At 44.6% G+C, this 23,773-nt stretch overlaps 1 protein-coding gene across 1 annotated transcript in view; it reads left to right on the top strand.

Moving 5' to 3' along the window:
* Positions 1 to 23,773, top strand: part of STAC (SH3 and cysteine rich domain) — a 104,255-nt gene that overhangs the window by 29,728 nt on the left and 50,754 nt on the right. Inside the window, exon 2 of the mRNA XM_059077392.2 lies at positions 7,910 to 8,186. Within this exon, the coding sequence (XP_058933375.1) occupies positions 7,910 to 8,186 (277 nt within the window). The remainder of the gene's footprint in view (positions 1 to 7,909; positions 8,187 to 23,773) is intronic.

Here is a 23,773-nt window from a genome sequence, read left to right as displayed (position 1 = left end):
TCAGGAAAGCTGGACACACTGCTGTTCCAAGAAAAAAATTGAGGTTTTGTAAGGAAAAGAGAAGTAGGGACCAGACGTTGAGTACACAGCTAACAGAGTCTGCCTTGCGGGGGGCGCGGGGCGGGGGGCAAAAAGAAAAACAGAGTCCTACAAAAATAAAAAAGGTTGAGAACTGCTTTGGGAGTGATATAAAGCTGATTGAGACCTAATCCAATCTACAAGGAATTTACAAATTTAGGGTGGGAGACGCACAAAAAGAGAGTGAATATGATACAAATTGAAATAAGAACTGGACCTGTGATGCAAGCGTTATGTTATGGTAGACCCAAGGAGCAATTACTTCTGATCAGAATGATGGAGGCGTCTTCATTGATCTATTTGAGCACTTCCTATGTATCAGGCAAAGGTCTCCCCAGTGAACAAGACAAAACCTGCCTGACTTCATGGAGTTCACATTTTAAGGACAGAGACAAGAAACAATTAAACAAATAAAATGAACTCCAATTGTGACAATCCTGACATAGCAGGTGGCTTTCTCCAAGGGTGAGAGGGTGTTCCCAGACAGAGAAACAGCATGAAAAGAGGCTCAGAGGCAGGAAAGTATATCCTCCTCGGTCACTTAATGGCTGAAATTCTGAGTGAGGATGGAGAAACATGGTCAGCTTGCGTTGGCTGCAAATGCCTGGCTTGGTCAGAGTAAGCAGGACTATTTCTTGGCTTTATCACTTACAGTATGTCTTTTACCACTCTGAGTCCCAGGACATCATCTACAAATTGGAATAATAGTCCCTCATTGAGCTGTAGGGTGGGTTTAATGGGACAGTGCCACACAGTAACTGCCTGATGAGGTGGATTGGAGGATTAAAGGAGATGATACATGTGAAGTTTTAGGAATAGTATGTGACACATCCGAAGGACTCAAATGTCAGCTGTAACTAATACCATGTTTGTTATCCTTGTTACTTCTCCTCCACAGAAATGAGGAAGTTAACACAAGCTGGCTTCCTCCTCCATCCTCCACCCCCTCACTACTTGTGTTTTGTTACTACAACTCGTGGTATTTTTATTACTGTTAAAACTAAATTACGTGTCATCTGTTCTAAATTACGTGTCATCTGTTTCATTAAGTATTTATAACAGGTGAATTGCCTTTGTGAACTCTTTATACCAGTCATTTTAACTTAACCATGTTTAAATTATTTCAAGCGCAAGTTCTTTCATGCCTCAAGTTTTCCATATTTTCCAATGTTTTTGTTTTCTCTGCTCCTGAGTGGTCATTTGTCTGGGTTGAGAATACTTGGGTCATAACTTTGTCTTACATTGTTTCACATTGGAGAAGAGAAACTTGAAGTGAGTCTAAGGTTTCTTTCTTCATGGGTGACCCACTTTCCTGCCTGTGTGTTTGGATGTCCTCCTTTTGACACCTTGACGTTCTGACAGGACACTTGAACATGCTGGCAGGAAAAGAGATATCTCTTTTCACCAGGCTGACCCGACACATGGTGGTTCCCTCATTGATGGGTTTAAGTCTTCTTCCCTCATTTAGCCCAGGAATTCTCTCTTATCTTTGAATAATGCTGCCGTTCTAGTCATTCTGAAGTCTTCTTCAGGATCCAATTATTTCTTTATGTCTTCTCTAATGATTTTCATCTTCTTGTATCTTTGTAATAAGTCCTGTGTTTTATGTGAGCTTCTCAAACATAACCCCACATCGTAGGATCACCTTTCTGCAGTGTGAGTCCTTTTTGCTTTTACCTTTCCTGTTTTAAATTTTACTGTGGTATTTTTTTTTAACATCTTTGTTGGAGTATAATTGCTTTACAATGGTGTGTTAGTTTCTGCTTTATAACAAAGTGAATCAGTTATACATATACATATGTTCCCATATCTCTTCCCTCTTGTGTCTCCCTCCTTCCCACCCTCCCTATCCCACCCCTCTAGGTGGTCACAAAGCACCTAGCTGATCTCCCTGTGCTATGCGACTGCTTCCCACTAGCTATCTATTTTACATTTGGTAGTGTATATATGTCCATGCCACTCTCTCACTTTGTCACAGCTTACCCTTCCCCCTCCCCATATCCTCAAGTCCGTTCTCTAGTAAGACTGTGTCTTTATTCCTGTCTTACCCCTAGGTTCTTCATGACCTTTTTTTTTAGATTCCATATATATGTGTTAGCATACAGTATTTGTCTTTCTCTTTCTGACTTACTTCACTCTGTATGACAGACTCTAGGTCCATCCACCTCACTACAAATATCTCAATTTCGTTTCTTTTTATGGCTGAGTAATATCCCATTGTATATATGTGCCACATCTTCTTTATCCATTCATCCGATGATGGACACTTAGGTTGCTTCCATGTCCTGGCTATTGTAAATAGAGTTGCAATGAACATTTGGGTACATGACTCTTTTTGAATTATGGTTTCCTCAGGGTATATGCCCAGTAGTGGGATTGCTGGGTCGTATGGTAGTTCTATTTGTAGTTTTTAAAGGAATCTCCATACTGTTCTCCATAGTGACTGTATCAATTTACATTCCCACCAACAGTGCAAGAGGGTTCCCTTTTCTCCACACCCTCTCCCGCATTTATTGTTTCTAGATTTTTTGATGATGGCCATTCTGACTGGTGTGAGATGATATCTCATTGTAGTTTTGATTTTACTGTGGTATTTACTGCTTGCTACAAATTCTTTGCTTAACTCTAGCGAATCCCTTCCTTTCTAACTGAGTTTGGTCATTTCAGCTTTCGTATCTTATTTTTCAGAGATTATATATTTCCAAATGTATTGAAAGCACAGAGTGTATATAAAATTTACTTTTTATTCCAATAGTAAGCGTTTTCACAACTATGTTCTTCCTTTACCATCTGAGTGGTATAATATTTACTTATGTTTTAGAGGTTTTCACACACACCATATTATTGGTTTATGTTTTATGTTCTTTCATTTCTAAATGAAACGAGTTTTTCAAGATCTGGAATTTCTGCCTAAATATAGTGAGAAAAGTCGCCTTTGATCACTTTAGGAGTCAGGTAGATGTTGTTAGAGTCCTTGTATTATGTCTTGAGCTAGAAGGGAGGTCAACTAAGGTCATATCCTTAGTTGACTGAGGCAGCAGCCTCAGGAATCACATAGAATAAGCAAATAGTACATCTTCAGTAAATGTCGGCTGTTAATAGCAGCAGCAGCATTGATCAATTTTGACTCCATAAAATTTTAAATTCATCCTCCGTAAACGGGTTGAGTAAATAAAGTCAAAGATGAATGACAAACTGAGGGGAAAAGGAGAGGAAAATTTTCATCTCACTTGGGGACATACATGGGCAGATATTCATTTTACAGCACTAAACTCAGTCTTGTAAGTGGAAATAAAAAGCATGGGAGATGTAACTCACTCTTTAATTGTGGTCTAATATTCCATCGAATGGGGTACTGGATTAATTGTTTCTCTATGGATGGACATTTGATTGCTTCTAGTATTTTCTTGAGGCAGAGACCTGCATTTGTTCACCAAAATCCATTTTCATTTCTTCCTGGCTATACAAATGGCAGATGAAGTTTTTATAAATCTATAAAATATGTACATAACAATAAAAAGATCTATAAACTACTAGATAATGATTAAATTTTGAGCAGTTATTTTCTGCCCAGATAGCAGTTCATAGGTACCATTCCCTAATAAAACTAACCAGGGCTCCTTGGAGAAATGCTGGCTGCAAGACTGGAACAGGGAAAATATAAGATAAGCCTGGAGAACCCTGTAGTGTTAGCAAGTAAGGAAGTCTTCAAAGATAGTCAGGGCATGTGGAAAAGGACACAGATTCAAACCTAAAGGAACTTCCAGTGACCAAACCTGGGACAATTAGAGTACCAAAATGATGGTAGTAGGAAATTGTAACTCAGAATAAAGCAAAGATCCATCAGTCCATACTAATAGAAACAAATAATAAATAGGTGAAGAGGAGGAGAATACTAATTAATTAATATAGAAGGATAATGGAAATAGACTATCACCATTAGGCAAACACCAGGTAATAAGTTTTGCAGGCAAGAATCATCCATGGATGTTGAAATTAGAGGACAAATGCATGATGAGAAAGAGGATATTTACATGATCTCAAAGTAGTTGCCCTACATGAAACTCATTCATTACAAAGAGAAAAATAGTAACTTTACAGTGGAGCAGCCTGGCTAATATCACCTCAGCCCACTGACCAAAGTTAATATCACCAGTTACAGGACATACTGACATCAGGTACCTCCTAAAATGCTGCTTTTGTCCTATTCTTACCGAAAATATATAACCTCAACCTAATAATGAAAAAACATCAGACAAACCCAAATTGAAGGACATTCTACAAAATACTGTTTTATAGACCTCAAAAAGGTAGAGGTTATGAAAGACAAGAAAGACTGAGGACCTAACATAGATCGAAGAGACTAAAGAAACGAAACTAAATGCAATATGGAATCCTGGATTGGATCCTGGACCAGAAAAAAAGGCATTATGGGACAACTGGAAAAATCTAATAAGATCTGTAGATTAGTTAACAGTTTTATATCAGTGTTAGTTTCCTGGCTACAATCAATTTACTGTATTGTACTATGTAAGACGTTAACATTAGGGGAAAGTGAGTGAAAGTTACATGGGGATTCTACTCTTTTGCAATCTTTGTATTACTAAAATTATTTTTAAATAACAAGTTCAAAAAAAATAGGTCATGCAGTTTTCACTGCGTTGCTCTTTCATAGGTGAACAATCCAGAGCCCTGCTGAATTGAAAATTCAGAATAATTTTCTAACACCTAATAGCTAATGTTTAAAATCAGTAGGTTTTTTTCCCTCATTTGGTGTAATCTGACTCTGGGGTTTTTTCTTAATTACCTGAAAGAAGCAGATCTGTTGTTCATTTGACAAAAGAAACTGCCCTTAGCCCTTATCTTTAGCTAAATAGATTGTTAAAACCAGAGAAAGCATCAGATGGGGCTTTAAACAGAATTGGGATTCTATTTGCTGCTCTGATTCTCCAAGCTGCTATTAAAGCAAAAACCGTTTACTAGGTTCCTATAAATCTAACGTGCAGCTTTAGAGGGGTTCTGCAGTGCTTTCAAAATGAAAAGTCAAGGATCAGAAATAGTGTATGAAATACACAAAGGATTCAGCCTGTAAATTGACAATCCATTAGCCACTTTTTTCAATACCTAAGTAAGTTTTTCTTGAGTTAACAGAATACAAAATAGCAGAACAAGGGTATGGAAGTCTCCAGATGTAGACTCAGATACTTACGTTCAAGTTCTTTTTTCTTTAATTGAAGTATAGTTGACTTACAATATTATATTAGTTTCAGGTGTACAACATAGTGGTTCAATGTTTTTATAGATTATATTCCATATAAAGTTATAAAATATTGGCTATATTCCCTGTGCTGTACATTACATCTATGCAACTTATTTATTTTATACCTAGTAGTTTGAACCTCTTACTATCCTACTATATATGTATATGTATGTGTGTGTGTGTGTGTGTGTGTGTGTGTATCTGAATCACTCGCCTCCTGTCTAAGTCTCCCTTCCTCCAGCATCAGTCCAATTTATAGCCAGAAGGACTTGACGTGCAGAAGGTGTGTTCTGCTCCTTTGCTGGTTCCAGGCCCTCACCTCTGTGGCTCTCAGTCTCACAGAGCGATTGCTTCATAGCCCCCTCGCAGTTAGCTTTGCTGGAGATGGAGGGTTCTCTTCAAAATGAGTGCTGTGCTCCCAAGGGCTTGTGACTCCCTTCCCCTGTATCAGTGAGGATGCGCTAGGTTACGGTTCAGTAACGAACACTCCAAGATAACCCAGGAGCTCCTCCTTCCTGCTTCTTTGGCAGTTCCAGCCCCTCTGCTGGGTCTGGGCTGTGGGGTGAAGGGAAAGGGACAAGAAGAGTCTTGGCGGCCCACAGTTTCTGACCTTTTATGTAGGTTACTGCTGCTTCTCAGGCTAGCCCTTTCGGGCTGATGATGCTCCATTGCTGGTCTTAGTGGGGCTTCTCTAGAGGACCCTGCAGGGTGTTCCCCCACTGACGCCGTACAGTTCCCTGAAGTAGAACACTGGCTTCACATGGTCCCGGCCAACTTCAAATGGGCAACAAGGCACAATCCCACCACATGTTTGGAAGGTGGGGAGAACAGCACTGTATTGCTGTGTACACATGATAGATACTCAACTTAATGGTTCAAAACACCAGTCATCTCTTTAGTTGATGATTCTATGGGTTGACAGTTTGAGTGGGACTCAGCTGGGCAGTTCTACTGGTCTCATCTACGCTCCTTGATTCCCTGCAGGGAGCAGGGTGGCTCTGCTTCGGGGGTGTCACTCGAGTGATGGGGGCTTCTGGACTGTGTGTCTCTCATTGTCCTTCAGGCTATATCGGGTTTGTGCATATGGCAGTTTGGCAGGTTTCCAAGAGGGCAGACAGAAGCATACAGGGCGTCTTGAGATTTGGGCTTGGAAGTGGCTTAAAGTTGCTCTCCCGCCTGCTGTTGGTCAAATTCTCCAAACCAACAAGATTTGAGGAACTCCACCTTTGATGGGAGGAGCTGTGAGGTCACCTTGCAACGGGGCGTGGGAAGGGGAAGGGTAGAGTCCTGTGGCATCCACCCCAAGCACTAAGACCACCACATCTTCCTGATCTCCTGCGGGAGAAGTTGGGGGGCTGATGGCTTGATTAGGTGGCTAGACTCGGCAAGGCCAGATCAAAACATCTTGTGTGTCCAGTAGGGGTGTCTGACCACACTTGATGGAGGCCTTTATTAGAATAGTGTGGTGAGCACTTTTTTGTCTACAGCTTTTGGGGCTTAGACATTAATTCCAGGCAACAGGCATGGATATTCAGTCACAAAAGGAAAACTGCCTTAAAGGTGAAGTGACCCACTACAGGTCACGCAGCTGCTAAGTGGTTCATTTCTTTTATCTGGGGAGAGGGGAAAGTATGCACTAAGAGCTGGTTATTAAAAAGCATAATAAACGCCAGAGACTTAACTAAAAGGCCACTGTGGCTGAGATGGGCAGAGCAAGGTGGATGGTGGTGTGACAGCTGCCATTAGGATCCAGAGTCTACCAGTCCCTGGAGCCCATGGCAAGGAGCTTTTCTTTAAATTTATAAAGAACAAAGGAAACTCCGTGAAGGATTTTAAACAACAGGCTCACATCTTGTTTCCAAAAGACCCTTCCGGCTGCCATGTGAAAACTCGATTGGAGGCGCAGACTGGACCACACCAAGTTAGGGTTCCTCCAGGCCCGTGTGGTGCCACTTCATGGATCCCCAAAGAAAAGGAGAAATGGTCTAGTTTGCCATGACCAAAACCGAGAGGCAGGGCACAGGGAGGAGCAGAGAAGGCCAAATGGATAATTTCACACCGTGCCCTCCTTAACACACACACGCGCGCACGCACTGCTTCTGACCCAAGCAGGCTTGAGAAGTTCCGGCTTGTGTTCTGTGATACTTTAGCCATATTCATTCCGAGTCAGACAGTGGCCTCCTCTGCTATGCTGTGTGAACAGACAGATGGCTGCCAGGGACCACAGCAGAGAAAGACCAGCAGAGACCCCAGCATGAGGGACCCAGCCTTTAATTTAAGCCCAGGAGTTCATACAATTAATATTTCCAGTAATTCCAATTCAAAAGGCAAATGGTGTCCAAAGCAGTGGGATATTTTGACAACATGTGGGTGGGAGGGCAGGGGGGCAGAGAGGAGGGGCAGGCGGTGGAATTGGGGCTGCTGATATCACCCACCCCCTCAGGGACATCTGTGAGCCTCCCCAGGGGCTGCGGAAGTCCATAGGAACAGAGCAGTCCATGCAGCAGGCCTCAGCCCCACAGCAGGAGTCTGCACGATTGATCGTAAGTCTGTTCTGTCATTGCATTGCAGCTCCAGAAACTAAAACGATCACTTTCTTTCAAGACCAAGAGTTTACGGAGCAAAAGTGCTGACAACTTCTTCCAGCGAACCAACAGCGATGTGAAACTGCAGGCAGACATGCTTTCGGAGGTCAGCCCCAGCTCCAGCCTGCTCCCTGCCCCCGGATGCCTGACGTCCACAGTCACCAGGGCTGGCCTGTACCCAGGCGGCGGCAAGGCCCACGCCTTTCAGGAGCACATCTTCAAGAAGCCCACTTTCTGTGATGTCTGCAACCACATGATCGTGGGTAAGCTGTTCCTCTGCCTCCTCCTCCAGGTCCCTGCATCCCTGGAAAGCCAGGTGAGAGGGGTGTACCTGAGTCCAGGTGCCCGTGGACAGGCTCTGAGCCTGTCTGATATGCAGCAGGGTTGTTTGGGAGCGTTTGGGGTAACCGTGTGTGTCAACAGGTAAGGGAAGCAGGGCTGGGTGGAGGGAGACGTTGGGTTGTGGTATAGATGGAAGAAAGCTTCCAGCCTATCCCCAGGGAGCTCTCAAGCCCCGTACGGTCATCTCGCGTTGAGGCCAGAGGTCTGGGACTTTGTACCCCTGCATCACCTCTCACCGGGTACGGGCAGCCCCTGGGGAGGGGGCAAAATCTTGAACAGAGCAGTTCTTTTTAGCTAAGGGCAGTTAAGGGAGAGGGAATCCGTGGGAGGCAATCAAGGTGCTGGGCAGTTGGGGTTCGAACGCCTCTGTTCTGCAGGGAGATCTGAGTGACGCATTGCAGGGTCCTCTCCACTATGCGTGGCCGTGTCTATCTGGGGTCGCCTGGGCAGGGGGTCTGTGGCTTGGTGAGCTACAGGTGAATGACCGAGACAGGCAGCTGTGGAAGGCAGGAGACCTCAGGCAGGCACTGACCCAGGCAGGACAGGGGATTCGGTTGGAATGGTGATTACAACTCTGAACCCGGAAAGGACTCACTCCTGGTACCTCAGAGAAATGGTGATAGCCTGAGCGGCTTGGGGGTTGTGCCCAGATGAAGAGAATGACCTATAAAATGTCCCACCTAGAAGGAAGACCTGAGCCATTGAGAGCCAGGCGCACAGAAATTCTGCAGTTAACACTCTTCTGCCTGTCCCACGGTGGAAACCCAGTGACCAAACAGATGGAGGAAACCATAAAGGTACTTTGGTTGGAACTCAGAGTGAATTGAAACCCGTTGTTTCAAGAACAGCAGCGTGTCCTGGTGATGGACGGGTCACTGCAGAACAAGAGAGAAGGGGGAAGGAGATGCCCATGTGTGCTGTCAGGGGGGCAGTTAGGATGTACCCACCCTAGGAGAAGTTGAAGGTTAGAAGGCTGGAATTAAGAGAGGAAATGAGGCTGGAAATCAAAAGATGCAAGGCTGACCGAGATGGGGACTGTCTTCCTGAGACGGTGCTGATCCTGCAGATATGAAGCCCAGCAAAGCCTAGAGTGCCTGGACAGCCACTGAGAGGGTAACAGGTGTGAGAGACAGGCCTTCCCCACGTGGGGTCCCAATGCCAGGCCCACGCCATACCTCCTGCTCACTTACGGCCCGGATGCTGCAGCGCTGGGCTTGGCCGTGAAAGCTTCAGGGAAGAACACTTTAAGAACAAGTGCCTGGGCTTCCCTGGTGGCGCAGTGGTTGAGAATCCGCCTGCTGATGCAGGGGACACGGGTTCGTGCCCCGGTCCGGGAAGATCCCACATGCCGCGGAGCGGCTGGGCCCGTGAGCCATGGCCGCTGAGCCTGCGCGTCCGGAGCCTGTGCTCCGCAATGGGAGAGGCCACAGCAGTGAGAGGCCCGCGTACCACGAAAAAAAAAAAAAAAAAAAAAGAACAAATGCCTGTTTCCCAAGCTGGGAGCCAGGGCCCAGTGTGGCCCTGATATGTCGTTCATCTCACCTTCCAGCTCCTCAACCCTGAAACCCACCCTTCCCAGCCCCCCCCCGTTTCCCCTTCAGTACCCATTTCCCATGGCCCAGCACCTCTTCTGAGTATGACAGTTGTCTCAGGTCGGATTCCCTAGAAGCAGAGCCTGACATGGGGACTCAAGTGCACGTAATTTATTGAGAGGGTGCTCTCAGGACAAGAGGGAGAGAGGGAAGCGGACGGAGAAGGGGAGGAACTAAACTAGGAAGTGGTGTTAGGTGGATCTTGCGGGAGTCTGGAGCATGAATTTCACCAGTTGGTCCTTCCCTGAGGCCAGCCTTTGGTATCAGTGGGCTTCCCTCCTCCTCCCTTGATGGAGGTCATTTCAAACCCCTGAGCAAAGTGGCTCATGTTCTGCCGACGGCAATTTTCTGAAGAAAGGGGCAGCTGTGAGCCATGAGCAGCCAGCACAGATACCACCACTGTTATTGGTGAGGTTTTGCTGCTATAATGAATTACCACAAACTTGGTAGCTTAAAACCACACAGATTTATTATCTTATAGTTCTGGAGATCAGAAGTCCACAATGAGTCTCACTGGGCTAAAATCAAGGTGTCCGCAGAGCTGCATTCCTTTCTGAGGCTCTAGGGGAGAATCCATGTTCTTGTCTTTTCCAGCTTCTAGAGGCTGCCCACACCTTGGCTTGTGGCCCCTTTTCATCTTCAGTGCAATGAAGCATGGCAGTGGCAAGTCATGTCTTTCTCATACCACTGTTCCTTTGGTCCTGACTCTCCCCCTTTCCTAAGGATTCTTGTGATTACACTGGACCTACCTGGGTAAACCAGGATAACCTTCCCATCTCAAGGCCACCTGATTAGCAGGCTTACTTCCATTTGCACCCTGAGTTCCCCCTGCCACATAACAACTACTCACCAGTTCTGGGGATTAGGACACAGACATCTTTGGGAGGCCATTGTTCTGCCTATACCTGCCCAGTACAGGGTATCTGGGCAGGGCATCAGCAGTGTCCACCATGGCAATAGAAGAAAACCTTAGTTGAAGATCACAAGACTGGCCGCTGTTGATTCCTTTCCATCCTGGCTGTGATGCCAGTCGTGTGATAGTTGTATTCCAGCCAAAGGCTTTGTGATGTCACAGGATGAGAGGCCATCTTACTTTGAAGTGGGCAGAGAGGTACCTTTCCATATGGTACACAGAATGGGGAGAGCGCTGACCCATGTTTTGCTCCTGGCTATTCCCATGAAACAGTTAGCCCCTTCCCTTCCCAGATAAAATGAGATGAGGGAGTGAGGATGGTAGAAAGACCATGCGTGTAGAACCAGACAGCCTGGATTAGAGCCCCGTGCAGCTGTGTGACCTTGTGCCGGTGACTTGCCTTCTCTGAACCTGTGTCCTCATTTTATGTGGCAATGATAATACCACCCTCAGGGTTTTGTGTGGATTAATGAACTGGCAGAAGGGAAGTACCAGGCATCTAATAGACCTCAGTAGAGGAAGGTTATTGGAATTGATATCATTATCATTATTCTTAAACAAGAAAATAGTCATTTTCCTAAGGAAGAGAAAGGTATTTAGAGGGTAAACCGAATTAGTGTAACAAAGAAAAATTTTTGACACTTTATAGGCATAAATAATTTTTAAAATAACGTCATGGTGGGCTTCCCTGGTGGCGCAGTGGTTGAGAATCCGCCTGCCGATGCAGGAGACACGGGTTCGTGCCCTGGTCCGGGAAGATCCCACATGCCGCGGAGCAACTAAGCCCGTGAGCCATGGCCGCTAGGCCTGCGCGTCCGGAGCCTGTGCTCCGCAACGGGAGAGGCCACAACAGTGAGAGGCCCGCATACCGCAAAAAAAAAAAAATAACGTCATGGTAACAAAATAATTAGTCCCTCATCTACACAGCAGTGTTTTACATACACCTTAAAGATTGCCTCTGATTCTGCATTTCCCATTCTGTGAGGGATATGAACAAGCAGGCAGGCGTCTAGAAGAGAGTGATCAGAACGGTGAGTGCTGTGCCAAAATAAGATTGTGAGGAAACCCTGGCAGTTTGGTGTGGAAAAGACTTCGGATGTGCAGCTGTGTTTTAAAATAATATATTGGAAAATTCACAAAGACTTACTCTCTGTGCCTTTAGAGGGAAGGGTTGGGAGCAAGGGGTAAAGTGAAAAGACAAATTTCAGGGAGAATATAACCATTTAACTGAGGCACTTGACCGGTAATTGAAGGGCCTGCTTTATGAGTAGCGAGTAGTTTAACTTGTCCCAGGCATAGGTCGTCTTGAAGAACTTCCCCTACTTAATTATCCAAAACTCTTTGAAATGAGACTCTGCTGCTTCCCAAAGACACCAGTGTCTGTCATCATGGAACGTGGACATATCAGTGGTTTCCAGTGTAGCCGGGAAGGCAGGGTTCTGCGGTGTCCTTCACCCTTGGCCAAGACCCAGTTGGCGGGGGGAAGGTGTCGGGGGTGGGGGGTGTTTATTCAAAACGGGCAGCAACATCAGCCCCTTTTGCAACCATACACACAGGCCTGTCCTCATCCTCAGAAAACCATTATCTATTCACACTCTCATTTTCTAGTCACTATTATCATTCATGTTCTTCCTTCCAACAGGCCACATTTAGGAAGAGTGCTTTGTGTCAGTCAAGGATTTCCAAAAAAATCGCTGTATCACAACTACTCTAAAACTCCAGCGTGCTCAAAACAGCTTTCTTTTACTCTTACTCAGCATCTTCAGATCACCTGGGGTTTGGCTGATCCAGACTCAGCTCAATTATTGCGTCCTGTCTCTCTTCCTTATCTCTTACCCTTTCCTTGGACCCATGGGCTGCCCATGCCATGTCCTTCTAATGGCAAGGACAAGTGGAAGCATACAGAGTTTCCTAGGGCCTTGGGTTGGAGGAACCCAACTGTCACTTCTGTGGGTACTCCACCGGGATGTGGGTCAAACCCATGTCCAGGGATGGAGAAGTGCACTCTGCCCCCAGTAGCAGGGATAGCAAAGCCACGTGCAAAGGACAGAGTGAAGAATGTTAATAATCCAGCCTACCACTGGGCTTAGGATGGCCTCTGCACTTCGGAGCCTTTTCTGTCTGGGAGACACTACTAAGTCTTAGAGCTAAACTACCTTCCACGTCCCTTCTGCACCTGGAAGTGATGCCTGGCATTTGACCATCACCATGGCAGGGAGGGGGGTCTCATCGTGTCTTGTGCTCAGAACTCTGAGGCAATTTGGCCTCCAACTTCATTTTGGTGTCTACCTACCTAGCTTCGGAGTTTGATGCATCATTTTCAGTTTCCACTCAGATTTCCGCCGGTCCTTTTCAAGGCAGTGCTATTCATAACCCTTAAATAGGTGATGATGAGTCTCTATTTTCAGTCTCATGACGAGTGGGAAAAGACCAACAGGCTGTGTCATTTTAAAACAACTAATGGGGGCTTCCCTGGTGGAGCAGTGGTTGAGAATCCGCCTGCCAATGCAGGGGACACGGGTTCGTGCCCTGGTCCGGGAAGATCCCACATGCCGCGGAGCAACTAAGCCCGTGAGCCATGGCCGCTAGGCCTGCGCATCCAGAGCCTGTGCTCCGCAACGGGAGAGGACACAGCAGTGAGAGGCCTGCATACCACAAAAAAAATAAAAATAAAAAAAAATAAAAAATAAAACAACTAATGGAAATGAGTTCACCTCTGAGGAATGTCACAGTCATTACCCTAAAGAGGATTCCAGGTACACCTCAAGTAGTGACAATTTTGAAAGATTCTGTTTCGAAAATCACACCCCAAGAATGCTTTGTGTTAAAGAGAATTTCACTATACTTTTCTCTTCTCAGAATTAAATGTATAGTGTAACTGCCTTTTTAACATAAAAAGAAAGAGAAGAGAAAAAACAGTCAACAAGGCACACTGCTCTTCTCAAAGAGGAAAACCAAGTAAACCAAATAGTAGGATCCTTCACAGAAAGGAGAAAGGGTATTAGAGAGGTGATGTGAGACCGAAGGGAACGGGGAGAGGGAAAAGGCAGAGGAAGGAGGCGAGGAGAGGAAGAGGAGTGAGGTAAAGCAGAGGCTGATGGACGCTATCCTTCCCGGAAACACTGCCCAGGGCTTGTAATCTGTGATAGAGCACAGCTGATCTGCCCTTTTTATTTACTCCGCAAACCTAACCTCCTGTCTCTACATAATCACCTGAAGATTTGTACTCTTTAAGCCTCAGCTCATCTTCATTTTCTAAATTCCAGGGAAAGACCGACCACCTGCTACTATCCCCTTAGAATGACATTCCAGAGAACATATTAAAGGAGGTTTTTTTCCTTTCAACTGAGAAGCAAAGGTTATGTAATGATGGCCAAGAAAAATCAAATCTCATTTGTGCAGTTTCTAGCTGATGGATATTCGTATAAAAATAAGTGGAATCTGGCATCCTCGCTGTCTAGGATTTCTAAGTTGGAACGGGCACTCCGAGTTGGGTTTACAGGGCCTCACATGTGTGCCTCGTCTGGCTGCCGAGGCCTTAAAGCTGTAAAGCCTAAACATTTGCCACCAGAAAGTGGCAGTAAAAGTAGACCAGGACCCCAGCCTCATTCCCTGCCCACCTCTTTCTAATTTCCTTGGCTCCTTCACTCATGCCCTCATTCCCTAGTGCCAGCATTGCCCTTGACCTTAGACTTGACACCTGAGATTGCTTCTCCCCTGCTGACCCTGCTCTTAGGCCCCTTGGGTTAAGCAGGCACTATGGCATGCCCCCCGCCTCCCAGGACATGCCTACCCTTTATCATCACCTCCTTTCCAGAAATGTGATCACCTATGCAAGCCAAAAGATGATCAAGCCAGTCTTTCATGGAGACATGAGAGAAATAGGCGGTTAGGTGTGTTCACCAGCCCCAATGCTGGATGCCCAAGCCTTTGGGTCCACAGGATTCAAGAGCCAGTCTTAGACTAGGAGAATCCTCTTGTACTTGCTTAAAAGAAAAATACTTCCTCCACCAAAACAATCCAGTCTTGCCATCTTTAGGCCTTGGCAGTTGGGAGTTAGGGTGGGGGACACGTCTTCACTGGGCACCCAGTACATGTATTCCATCTAGGGCACTCTGTCTTTACAATGAACTGTCTACAGTGACTCGTTTCAGGAGAGCATTGAATTTCCTTGTGGTAATCTGCATCTCATTGGAATTGCAAAGACTCGAACAAGTCAATATGTACTATTAGCATAACTAACTCAGTCCATGAGTCCACACCGTCGATTAAGGAGGTTTTTCTAAGGGACTCCATTCTGACACCTTGTTTCCAAAACTTTTTTTTTTTTTTGCAGTACGCGGGCCTCTCACTGTTGTGGCCCCTCCCGTTGCGGAGCGCAGGCTCTGGACGTGTAGGCTCAGCGGCCATGGCTCGCGGGCCCAGCTGCTCCGAAGCATGTGGGATCCTCCCGGACCGGGGCACGAACCCCTGTGTCTTGCATCGGCAGGCGGACTCTCAACCACTGTGCCACCAGGGAAGCCCCAAAACTATTTTTAAATTAGCTAAATGTTTTTAGTTGGCAGCCACTTAGAAGACACAACATATTAAATGGGCACATATTTTCTAAACAAATATTTAGCAAAAAGGCTGGATTTCATTGCCTAAAATGTCAAGTTTCCTCATACAGGCACTGCAGTCAAAGGATCATTTACTTTCTAACTGTCCGCGTAGCAACCACTGGGGAAAACAATAATGGCTTCGTCCTGGGTAAGAATCCCTAAAACAGGACAGAGTTAGAGATCCTAGTGAAAGTGGTTTATTATGGGGAGAGCCCTCAGGAGAAGGGGAATCAGAGAAACAGGACCGGGCAGGGGGAGGAGCTAAGCAAGGATGTGGTCTCTCAGCTGGAGTTGACATCACATGATCCCACCCAGGGGGAGCTCTGGAACACAGATTTTATCATATCGCCAAGTAGCCCCACCTTGAGACCACAGTGTTGGCCTTTGTATACTCCTGTCGCTCAGTCATTGGCCATGGCTGCACCCCAGGGGGCAGTTAGAGTGTGACATCCCAGACAAAGAGGATCCCATTTGGCTGAGAACAATTCTCTGAAAAAGGGCACCTGTGAGCCATTCGGAGCCAATACTCACAGTGTCAGTACAATAAATAAAATCTAGGCGAGGCACTAACAGCATCAGTATCTCTGTAAACACACTTTAATGCTACAAGACACAATATAAAAACATCCTCCACTAGGAATGAATTTGAAATGCAGATGGACCTTGGCATTGTTGTTCCTATAACGCTGTGTTGTCATTGTAATGAATAATATAAGGAGAGGAAATATTACATTACACCGAGTCACAGACCTTTCTGCTATGCTTTTGTTTGACCATTAATTTAGTTGTTTCCTGACCTATTCGAACCTCATCCGATTGCTTGAAAAAGCCATAAACACTGAAACATTAACCACACCTTGAATGGAAATATTCATTCACTGTTGAAGTTGTTTCTTGGTGGGAAAAGCCAAACAGAAATCAAGGAGAATATTAAAAAGCGAATGTAAAATCTATGTATTCTCAGGATGGAATTATAACTCTTGAAATGCCATCAGTCATTTAGCTGGACAGTTGTTTTAGGAGCTGTGCAGCTTATAAATAAGAAAATACAAGTGCTCTCTAGAACCTTTTTCTTAAATTTCCTTTGGGCTGTGGTAAAAAATGTGGTACCTAGACCTCAGTGGTTTGTCCTATGGGATTGTTAATCTCTGGAGTCTTAATTGCTTACAAGTAGCAGTAAGTTAACTGTTACTTTTCTACTAGGGGACAAAAAGGCAACATAATGCCTGGTCCAGCAGAAGTAATTTCTTTGTTTTCTTTGCTTATCTGGCCCCCTTGAGAGAATTGTGTTGCTTCTGGGAACAGGGTTTTAAGTGAAAGTAAATAAAACTGGAGCACACCCACGGTAGGGAGATAGTGACCCTGCCTGCTGAGGAATGTTTGCAGGAGGTGGCAACGCTTGGCTGGGAGAAGACTTTAGGGAACACAGTCATTGTCTTCAAATAGCTGAAGTGATCTTATCTGGAAGAGGGTTTAAACTTGCTCGGGGTCCCCGGTGCACAATGATGGATGATACAGTGAGGCAGAGTTCAAGATACTAAAAGGAAGAGCTTCTAAAAGTAATCCCAGAAGTAGGCTTCGTAGATTTGGGGAGGGAGGATTTTCTATAGTAAAATATGTGTTTGGAAAATGCTGTACACTACACTCCCTTTGTATAATCACAGCACATGTTAGCATTTTGAAGTCCTGCTATCCTGAAGACAACCAAGTGTTATCGGTGGAGAACAGAGGCAGAGGAGCAAAAGGGTAATAACGGAGTTCTCCCTCCTGACGATTTTCTTTTCCCTAATTCCACTCGGCTGTCATTGAACACTATTTGGCATGTCGCTCTTTAATGGACAAAATTTGGAAAGCCTTTACAGTGCCTGCAAAAGCAAGTTCATTAAAGAGTTATTAAGACTTCAGTTCAGATCCCGTGTTCTCAGAGAACATTGTACTCAGCACCTTTTAACTAAAGGGGCACAAAATACTTTTCAGCTAGCGTCTTCCATTAGTTTCCTGAAATTTTATGCCTGCTTCCATGTATTTTAAGAAATACATGCTGTCTCATTTAAAATGACTTAAATGAAAAAGTAAACCACATTCCTTCCAGCAAAGATTGGGCAGAAATGGATGTTGGTAGGCTCCAAGGAAGGAGGTATGTTAGAGCCTCACACAGAGGTGGAAGCAGCTTCTGTCAGGGGCTAGTGTTATGCTCTGGGACCTCACATGGGACTGCATGGTATCACTTGACCTGCTGTCAAAACAGAAGACAGGACCATAGGAGTTGGAGAGGACTGCCTGTGTTACCAGATTGCTCACCACGCTACCCTGCAACGGTCCTAATATGTTCTGAGCCCATTGTCAGTGCCCCAGCGTTTTTGCTCTTCCTTCTGGAAGATCTGGGACACCCTTCCTTCCTGCCCCATTTCTCTATCCATGCCAGCACCAAATCAATTAAAAGGCTTTCTCCAGTTCCTGTGGTGACCACTTTCTCTGAACTTTCATGTCATTTCTCAAACAGCCTACCCCTTGAAGGCATGATCTGGTCCGATGCAGGTGCCTATTCCCACAGCAGCCAGCACAGCACCCACCGGCATGTAGTGGGTATTCTAAAAAGAGTAGTGAGTGAGTGGGAGAAAAATTGTCTGCCTTAAATACCAACCAACAGAAATAGAAGAACATGGAAAACTCCCTAATCCCTTTGCAAGCCATTCCCCTGGTGTGTCAAGTCTCCAGCCTGCCCAGAAGGAATCTTGACACAGAAGACCAATTTTCTCATCTGTCATCTTTCTCTGTATTTCGCCTTTGTGTTGCATATTTTCATGTAAAGTTACTCAGCGCACAAAGGGTCATAACATGGATTCCTTCATTGTGAATTATATCCATAGCCAAATAAAACAGCTTCCTATCCTGTTTAATATTTCTGTCATGAATCCCACTGTTATAATAATGCTTCTACCTTAGTTTTTTAATACTTGCCTGATATGCCTTTATCTACCTGTAACTTTAAACCTTTTTTGTCATGTCATCTAAGTGCTTCTTTTGAAAATAAGCATAATTGGATTTTAGATTTCTTTTTCTCCCCAACCTAAATTTTTCTTCTTAAATGGAAGATATTTATGCGTTAGTATTCATTGTTATGAGTGAAATACTTGGCTTCCTTTTGTCTGGTACTATATGATTTCTATTCTGTGTTTCCTGTTTCCTTCCAGTTCGTGTATGTGTGTGTGTGTGTGTGTGTGTGCGCACGCGTGTGCGATGTGTGATTTATATGTTCTTTCCTTTTATAACCTCCACAGTTTGAAAGATATATAATATATTCTTCTCCTAACAATTACCTCTGACATTTTCAAAAAGCACTCTTTATTCCACATTTTTCAAGTTATTAAAAAGTAAAATAAATAGGGTATTTTTATTCCTCTATTATTGCAGATAAACTTATCCAACTTTTAATGCCAACTCCCATCGTGCCAGCAATAGTATTTCCACTTCTTGTTTTTGCGAATTAAGTACGGCACTCTTGTCAATCCGTATTTTTATTGCTCTTCCAATGTTTTGCAATTCAGACATTTGAGAATAAATCTTAAGGTATACATACCGTTTATAACAAGATTTATACATTGATTTAGACATTTCCAGTTTTAACTGATTTTAGTATTTACCACCAGCTCTATTCTTACGTAACATCTCCATTCTTCAGCTCCTATTTTTGTTTCTCAGTTGTTCAGTATATTTCCAGTAATATTTTTCAAGAGGATATGGTACCAAAGGCATAAGGAAGGACATTGTCATGGGCCCTCTTGCTTGGCTAATGCATCTCTTGCAGATTGGGGCAGAATGTTGAGCAGAGTCCAATCCGGGAATTCCTGCAGTTTCCACTTAATGTCCCTCAGCCTGTTCTGCGGCTTTGTCCCCTGTCCACTCTGCTCTCACTGAAGCTAGTTGCACACTCTCGCCTTTTACTTTACTCCATGAAATCCAAAGATCTGAGAACTGCTGCTTTATTATAGTAATTAAATCATCTGTACTATCAGTTCTAACCTTCACTTCTTCTAATAAGGATTTTGATTGTGAAATTTTATTTTTTTGCTGTCCTGTATTCACCATGCATTCTTCCAGCTTTTTTATTCCTTCTTTTTTTTTGGCCCCCTGAACCACTTGGCATGTGAGATCTTAGTTCTCCAACCAGGGATCAAACCCTCACCCCCTGCAATGGAAGCGCGGCGTCTTAACCACTGGACCACCAGGGAAGTCCCTATTCCTTCTTTTGACTCCTTTATTGTAGTATCTGATTCTCTTGTATTTTATTGTCAACCAAAAGCAGATGCTGTCTATAATTGTCTTCTGTTTAGTATAATATAATTCTTTAAAATGCATCTTCCCTTACGACACTGAGAAAGGAGCAAAGGAGACAGGTGATTAATACAGTCTCGTAGACGAGGTGAATGGCAAATCTGATGGTGTAAACTCCTGAGGGCAGAGGCTGTGGTGTGCTGTGTTCACTGTAGCATTCTCAGCGCTAAGTCTGGCACCCATCCTGTAACAGGTGTTCAGTATGAATCTGTTGAATGAGTAAATAGATAAATGATTGCTCAACCATTGATAACTATTATGAGAATTATGGTTATGATTATTTTTATTATACACAGAAAAATATTCACAATTGAGAAGGTAGAACTGGGGCTTCCCCTGATGGCGCAGTGGTTGAGAGTCCGCCTGCCAATGCAGGGGACATGGGTTCGAGCCCTGGTCTGGGAGGATCCCGCATGCCGCGGACCGACTGGGCCCGTGGGCCGCAATTACTGAGCCTGCGCGTCTGGAGCCTGTGCTCCGCAACGGGAGAGGCCGCGATGGTGGAAGGCCCGCGCATTGCGATGAAGACTGGCTCCTGCTTGCCACAACTAGACAAAGCCCTCGCACAGAAACAAAGACCCAACACAGCCATAGATAAATAAATAAATAAAATTAAAAAAAAAAAAGAAGGTAGAACTGCAGGTAATCTCAACAGCCATGGATCCAGCAAACATTGAACACCAACTGTGTACCGGCCCGGTGCTGATGTCTAATACCTTCATAAATTCAAGTGAGGAGACTGAGAGGCACCAAAGGAGAAGAGACCAGAATTATCTAGAAACTGGAAGAAGTGAGGAGGAGCCCCTGACTCTTCCAAATGAAGACCTGCTGGGCTTCCTTCCATGCAGATGCTGCATTGTCCACTGGGGAGGGTGGGTTTAACAGGCCTTGTGATGCTCTCACTGGCCTTCCAAGGCCATCCCATCCCACACCCCCATCCAGAGCTTCAGGCTGGGATGTCCCAAAGCCACATCACTGATGGGAGAATATCTGAGTCCTGTTTGGGGGACTAGTTGGGGAAGTCGGGCACCTAAAGGAACTGTTAGAGGCTGGTTCATCTCAGTGATAGCCATACTTCCACATCTGTTCCTAAAGTTGTTTTTCTTAAGGTACACATCTGCTGACATTAGGAAGACATGGGCGCTGCCTCCCACCCTGTCCTTAAACATCTCATGATTATTGAGAATAAGAAAGGGACCAGGTGGTGACGAGAGAATCTTTATATGCATAAAAAATAAAATAAAAATTTCCCAGCTTGTCAGACACTGCTGCTATCCTATCAGTGTACGAAAGAAAATGAGGGACTTCATTCCTGTGAACTGTTTATCTTACTAGTAACTGACCAAAGTCTTAAAAGAACAAATTTGAGGGGAAAATTGTGGAAAAAAAAGGTAGCCAAAGGAAAGAGACTGTCCCTCTTAAATTATTATCCATCATGATGTTTGCAGGTGTTTTGGTGATTTCTTGAATCACAGCATAGACATGATTTCCAGAGAAATGATGTTATTCGTGCCCCAAAGAAGAGATCTGTATTTCAGGAGCCGTTTAAAATCATACCTTAGTGGAAAGAAATGACAATATAGGAGAGTATTTCCACTGCATAAATAACTGGCCAGATAGGGGAGAATGATAATTCAAGGCAGTCTTTTGTTACATTTTTAGTCATTCTCTGAAGGTCTAGGTCACCAGCTAGATGCTATTTAGTAATATCATAGCCAATAGATTCTGAATATATATATTTCCATGTTCTTCTGAGACCCTCTGTGCTTCATATATTTCCTCCTTGTCCCACCTACCAAGAAATTTAAAAGCTGCCTAGGACAGAAGGAAAGGAGGAGAAATCTATCAAGGTGGTATTGGGTGGACAGAAAGTAGGCAGTGAATTCTGGATACACTTTAAGCCTTTTCTAAACTTGTGGCTGCAAAACATTTTCCTGACTGTGATGTTGCTGATTTATGCCTTCCTGATTGAGGTTAAGACCAAGCCATGGCAGACAAATGTAGAAAGGACCCATGATTAATTCCGTGTTTGGAAGCTAGGGATCTCCTGGAATAGGCCATCTCCTGTTAAAAACAGGGGAGGCAGAGACCTGTTGGAAGATGTGTATCCTGTGCCTGCATTCAGCTGCCAGGGCAGAGAATGCTCCACTGACCTACTTTAGAAAGGTCCCTTTGCTTGTGCAGCCCCAGGGATATCACATAAATGACAGAACTGGGCCAGTAGTTTAAAAAAAAAAAAAAAAAAAAAAGGACAGCCCTTTGTGTGTGTCTGGGGCTCAAAGCATCCGGCAGGTGTGTGTGTGTGTGTGTGTGTGTAAGGGAGACACCTATACACTGTGACCGAGCTATTAAGGACAGAAGATGAGGGGAAGAGAAATACTAAAGCATTTTCTTTGTAGTTGATCAAACATTGTCTGGTTGCTGAACCAGAAAAACAAAGCATAGACTATTCTATCACATGCTAAGCTTACCTAGAAAGATCCTTAAGCCTATAGCTACCCCACACTCCTCGTCCCAACAGCATGACAACAGGCAAGCACAGGAGTGCACACGTAGATACCTGCCGGCACGTGTGCTCACCACACACACACTTTACCTCCAATCAGGGAAATGTGTGTTTCCATTGACATGGCAAGAACATGGCTTCAAGGGTTTACCTCTGCTTCATTCTGATCCCTTACAGTCTAAGATCCAAGCACTGTAATGCCATAAAGAGAAGTCACAAGAATGACTTATTACAACCGAGGCGGGACAGTGAACCAGCTTGACTCTGACCCATAAGGACTGTATCACTTCACATGAGATCAGCCTGATAGCCCTCTTTGAGAAGGAGATTTCAAGGAACATTTTCTGAGCATCCACTTGCTCGTTTTAAAAATAGAAATAAAAATATCTCTCTGATAGATGTGGCATAAAGATTCAATGAGACAGTGCCCAAAAGCAGTGGTGCCCACTTAGCAGTAAGGTTCAGGGCTCTTTGCTTGTCCCTGTCTTCCTGTCCTGCTGTCCCAGGGGGCATGTACTGGTGCTGGCCGGCCTCTTTCCCAAGCTCCGGTCTCTCACTTTAGCTACCGGAACTCTGCAGCTAAGATGCCTTGCGGATGCTGAAATGCCTACATCTTCCCACAGTGAAGCAAATCATCTCCTTCCCCCATAAAACCTGCCGCTTTGCTGCTGGCCTCTCCTACCGGGGCACATGGCACCTGCATGCTCCCATCTACCTGGCCAGAACCTCAAGGCTATCTTTGACTTCTCCTAGCCCCTCTCTCTAGAAACCCCACCCATGAGCAGCACACTCTGTCAATTCTACTTCTGTGACTTCTCCATGGCCAACTCCCTCCCCTCTTCCCACTGCTTCTGCCTCAGGCCAGGCTTCAGCACATCTCATGTGAACCATTTCAAGAACTTCCTAAGCAATGTTCTTTTATCCATCTCTACAGCCTCATCCCCTTGACACTGCCACCAACCCTCTTCTGAAAGCAAACTGACATCGAATTACTGCTTTTCTCAGGAATGCTTGCTCGACCTGATTGCCCAGAGAATTATATTCAAGCTCCTTAGCTTGATGCTTATTCTAAAACCTCCAGTAGCTGGCAAAGGCAAAGAAGTAAGTAAGGACTTTGTCCCATCAGATTTATAGAAGTGAAACTTCGTTCACTGCCCTGACAGTCATCATCAGTGGCACTAGTGAGCATCTACAAGTGGATCGTTGCAAACGAATTCAAAATACAGAACTGCAAGAGAGAGCCAGGAGAGAGGCAGAATGGGGCAGAGAGGTTGGGGTGGGTGTTTGCATTCTGGCTCTGCACTTAGTAGATGGAGTAACCTTGGACAATTGATTTACCTTCTCTCAATCCCAATTTCTTTTTAAAAAATGTTTATTAAAATGCAGTTTGTTTACAGTGTTGTGTTAGTTTCAGGTGTACAGCAAAGTGATTCAGTTATACATATATATAAATATATTTTCTTCTTTACATTCTTTTCCATTATAGGTTATTACAAGTTATTGAGTATAGTTCTCTGTGCTATATACAGTAGGTCCTTGTTGGTTATCTAGTTTATATATA

This window comes from Kogia breviceps, chromosome 10 (genome assembly GCF_026419965.1).
Source record: "Kogia breviceps isolate mKogBre1 chromosome 10, mKogBre1 haplotype 1, whole genome shotgun sequence".
NCBI lineage: Eukaryota > Metazoa > Chordata > Mammalia > Artiodactyla > Physeteridae > Kogia > Kogia breviceps.
The sequence above is the reverse complement of the archived record's forward strand: the minus strand, read 5'-3'. Positions and strand labels throughout refer to the sequence as shown.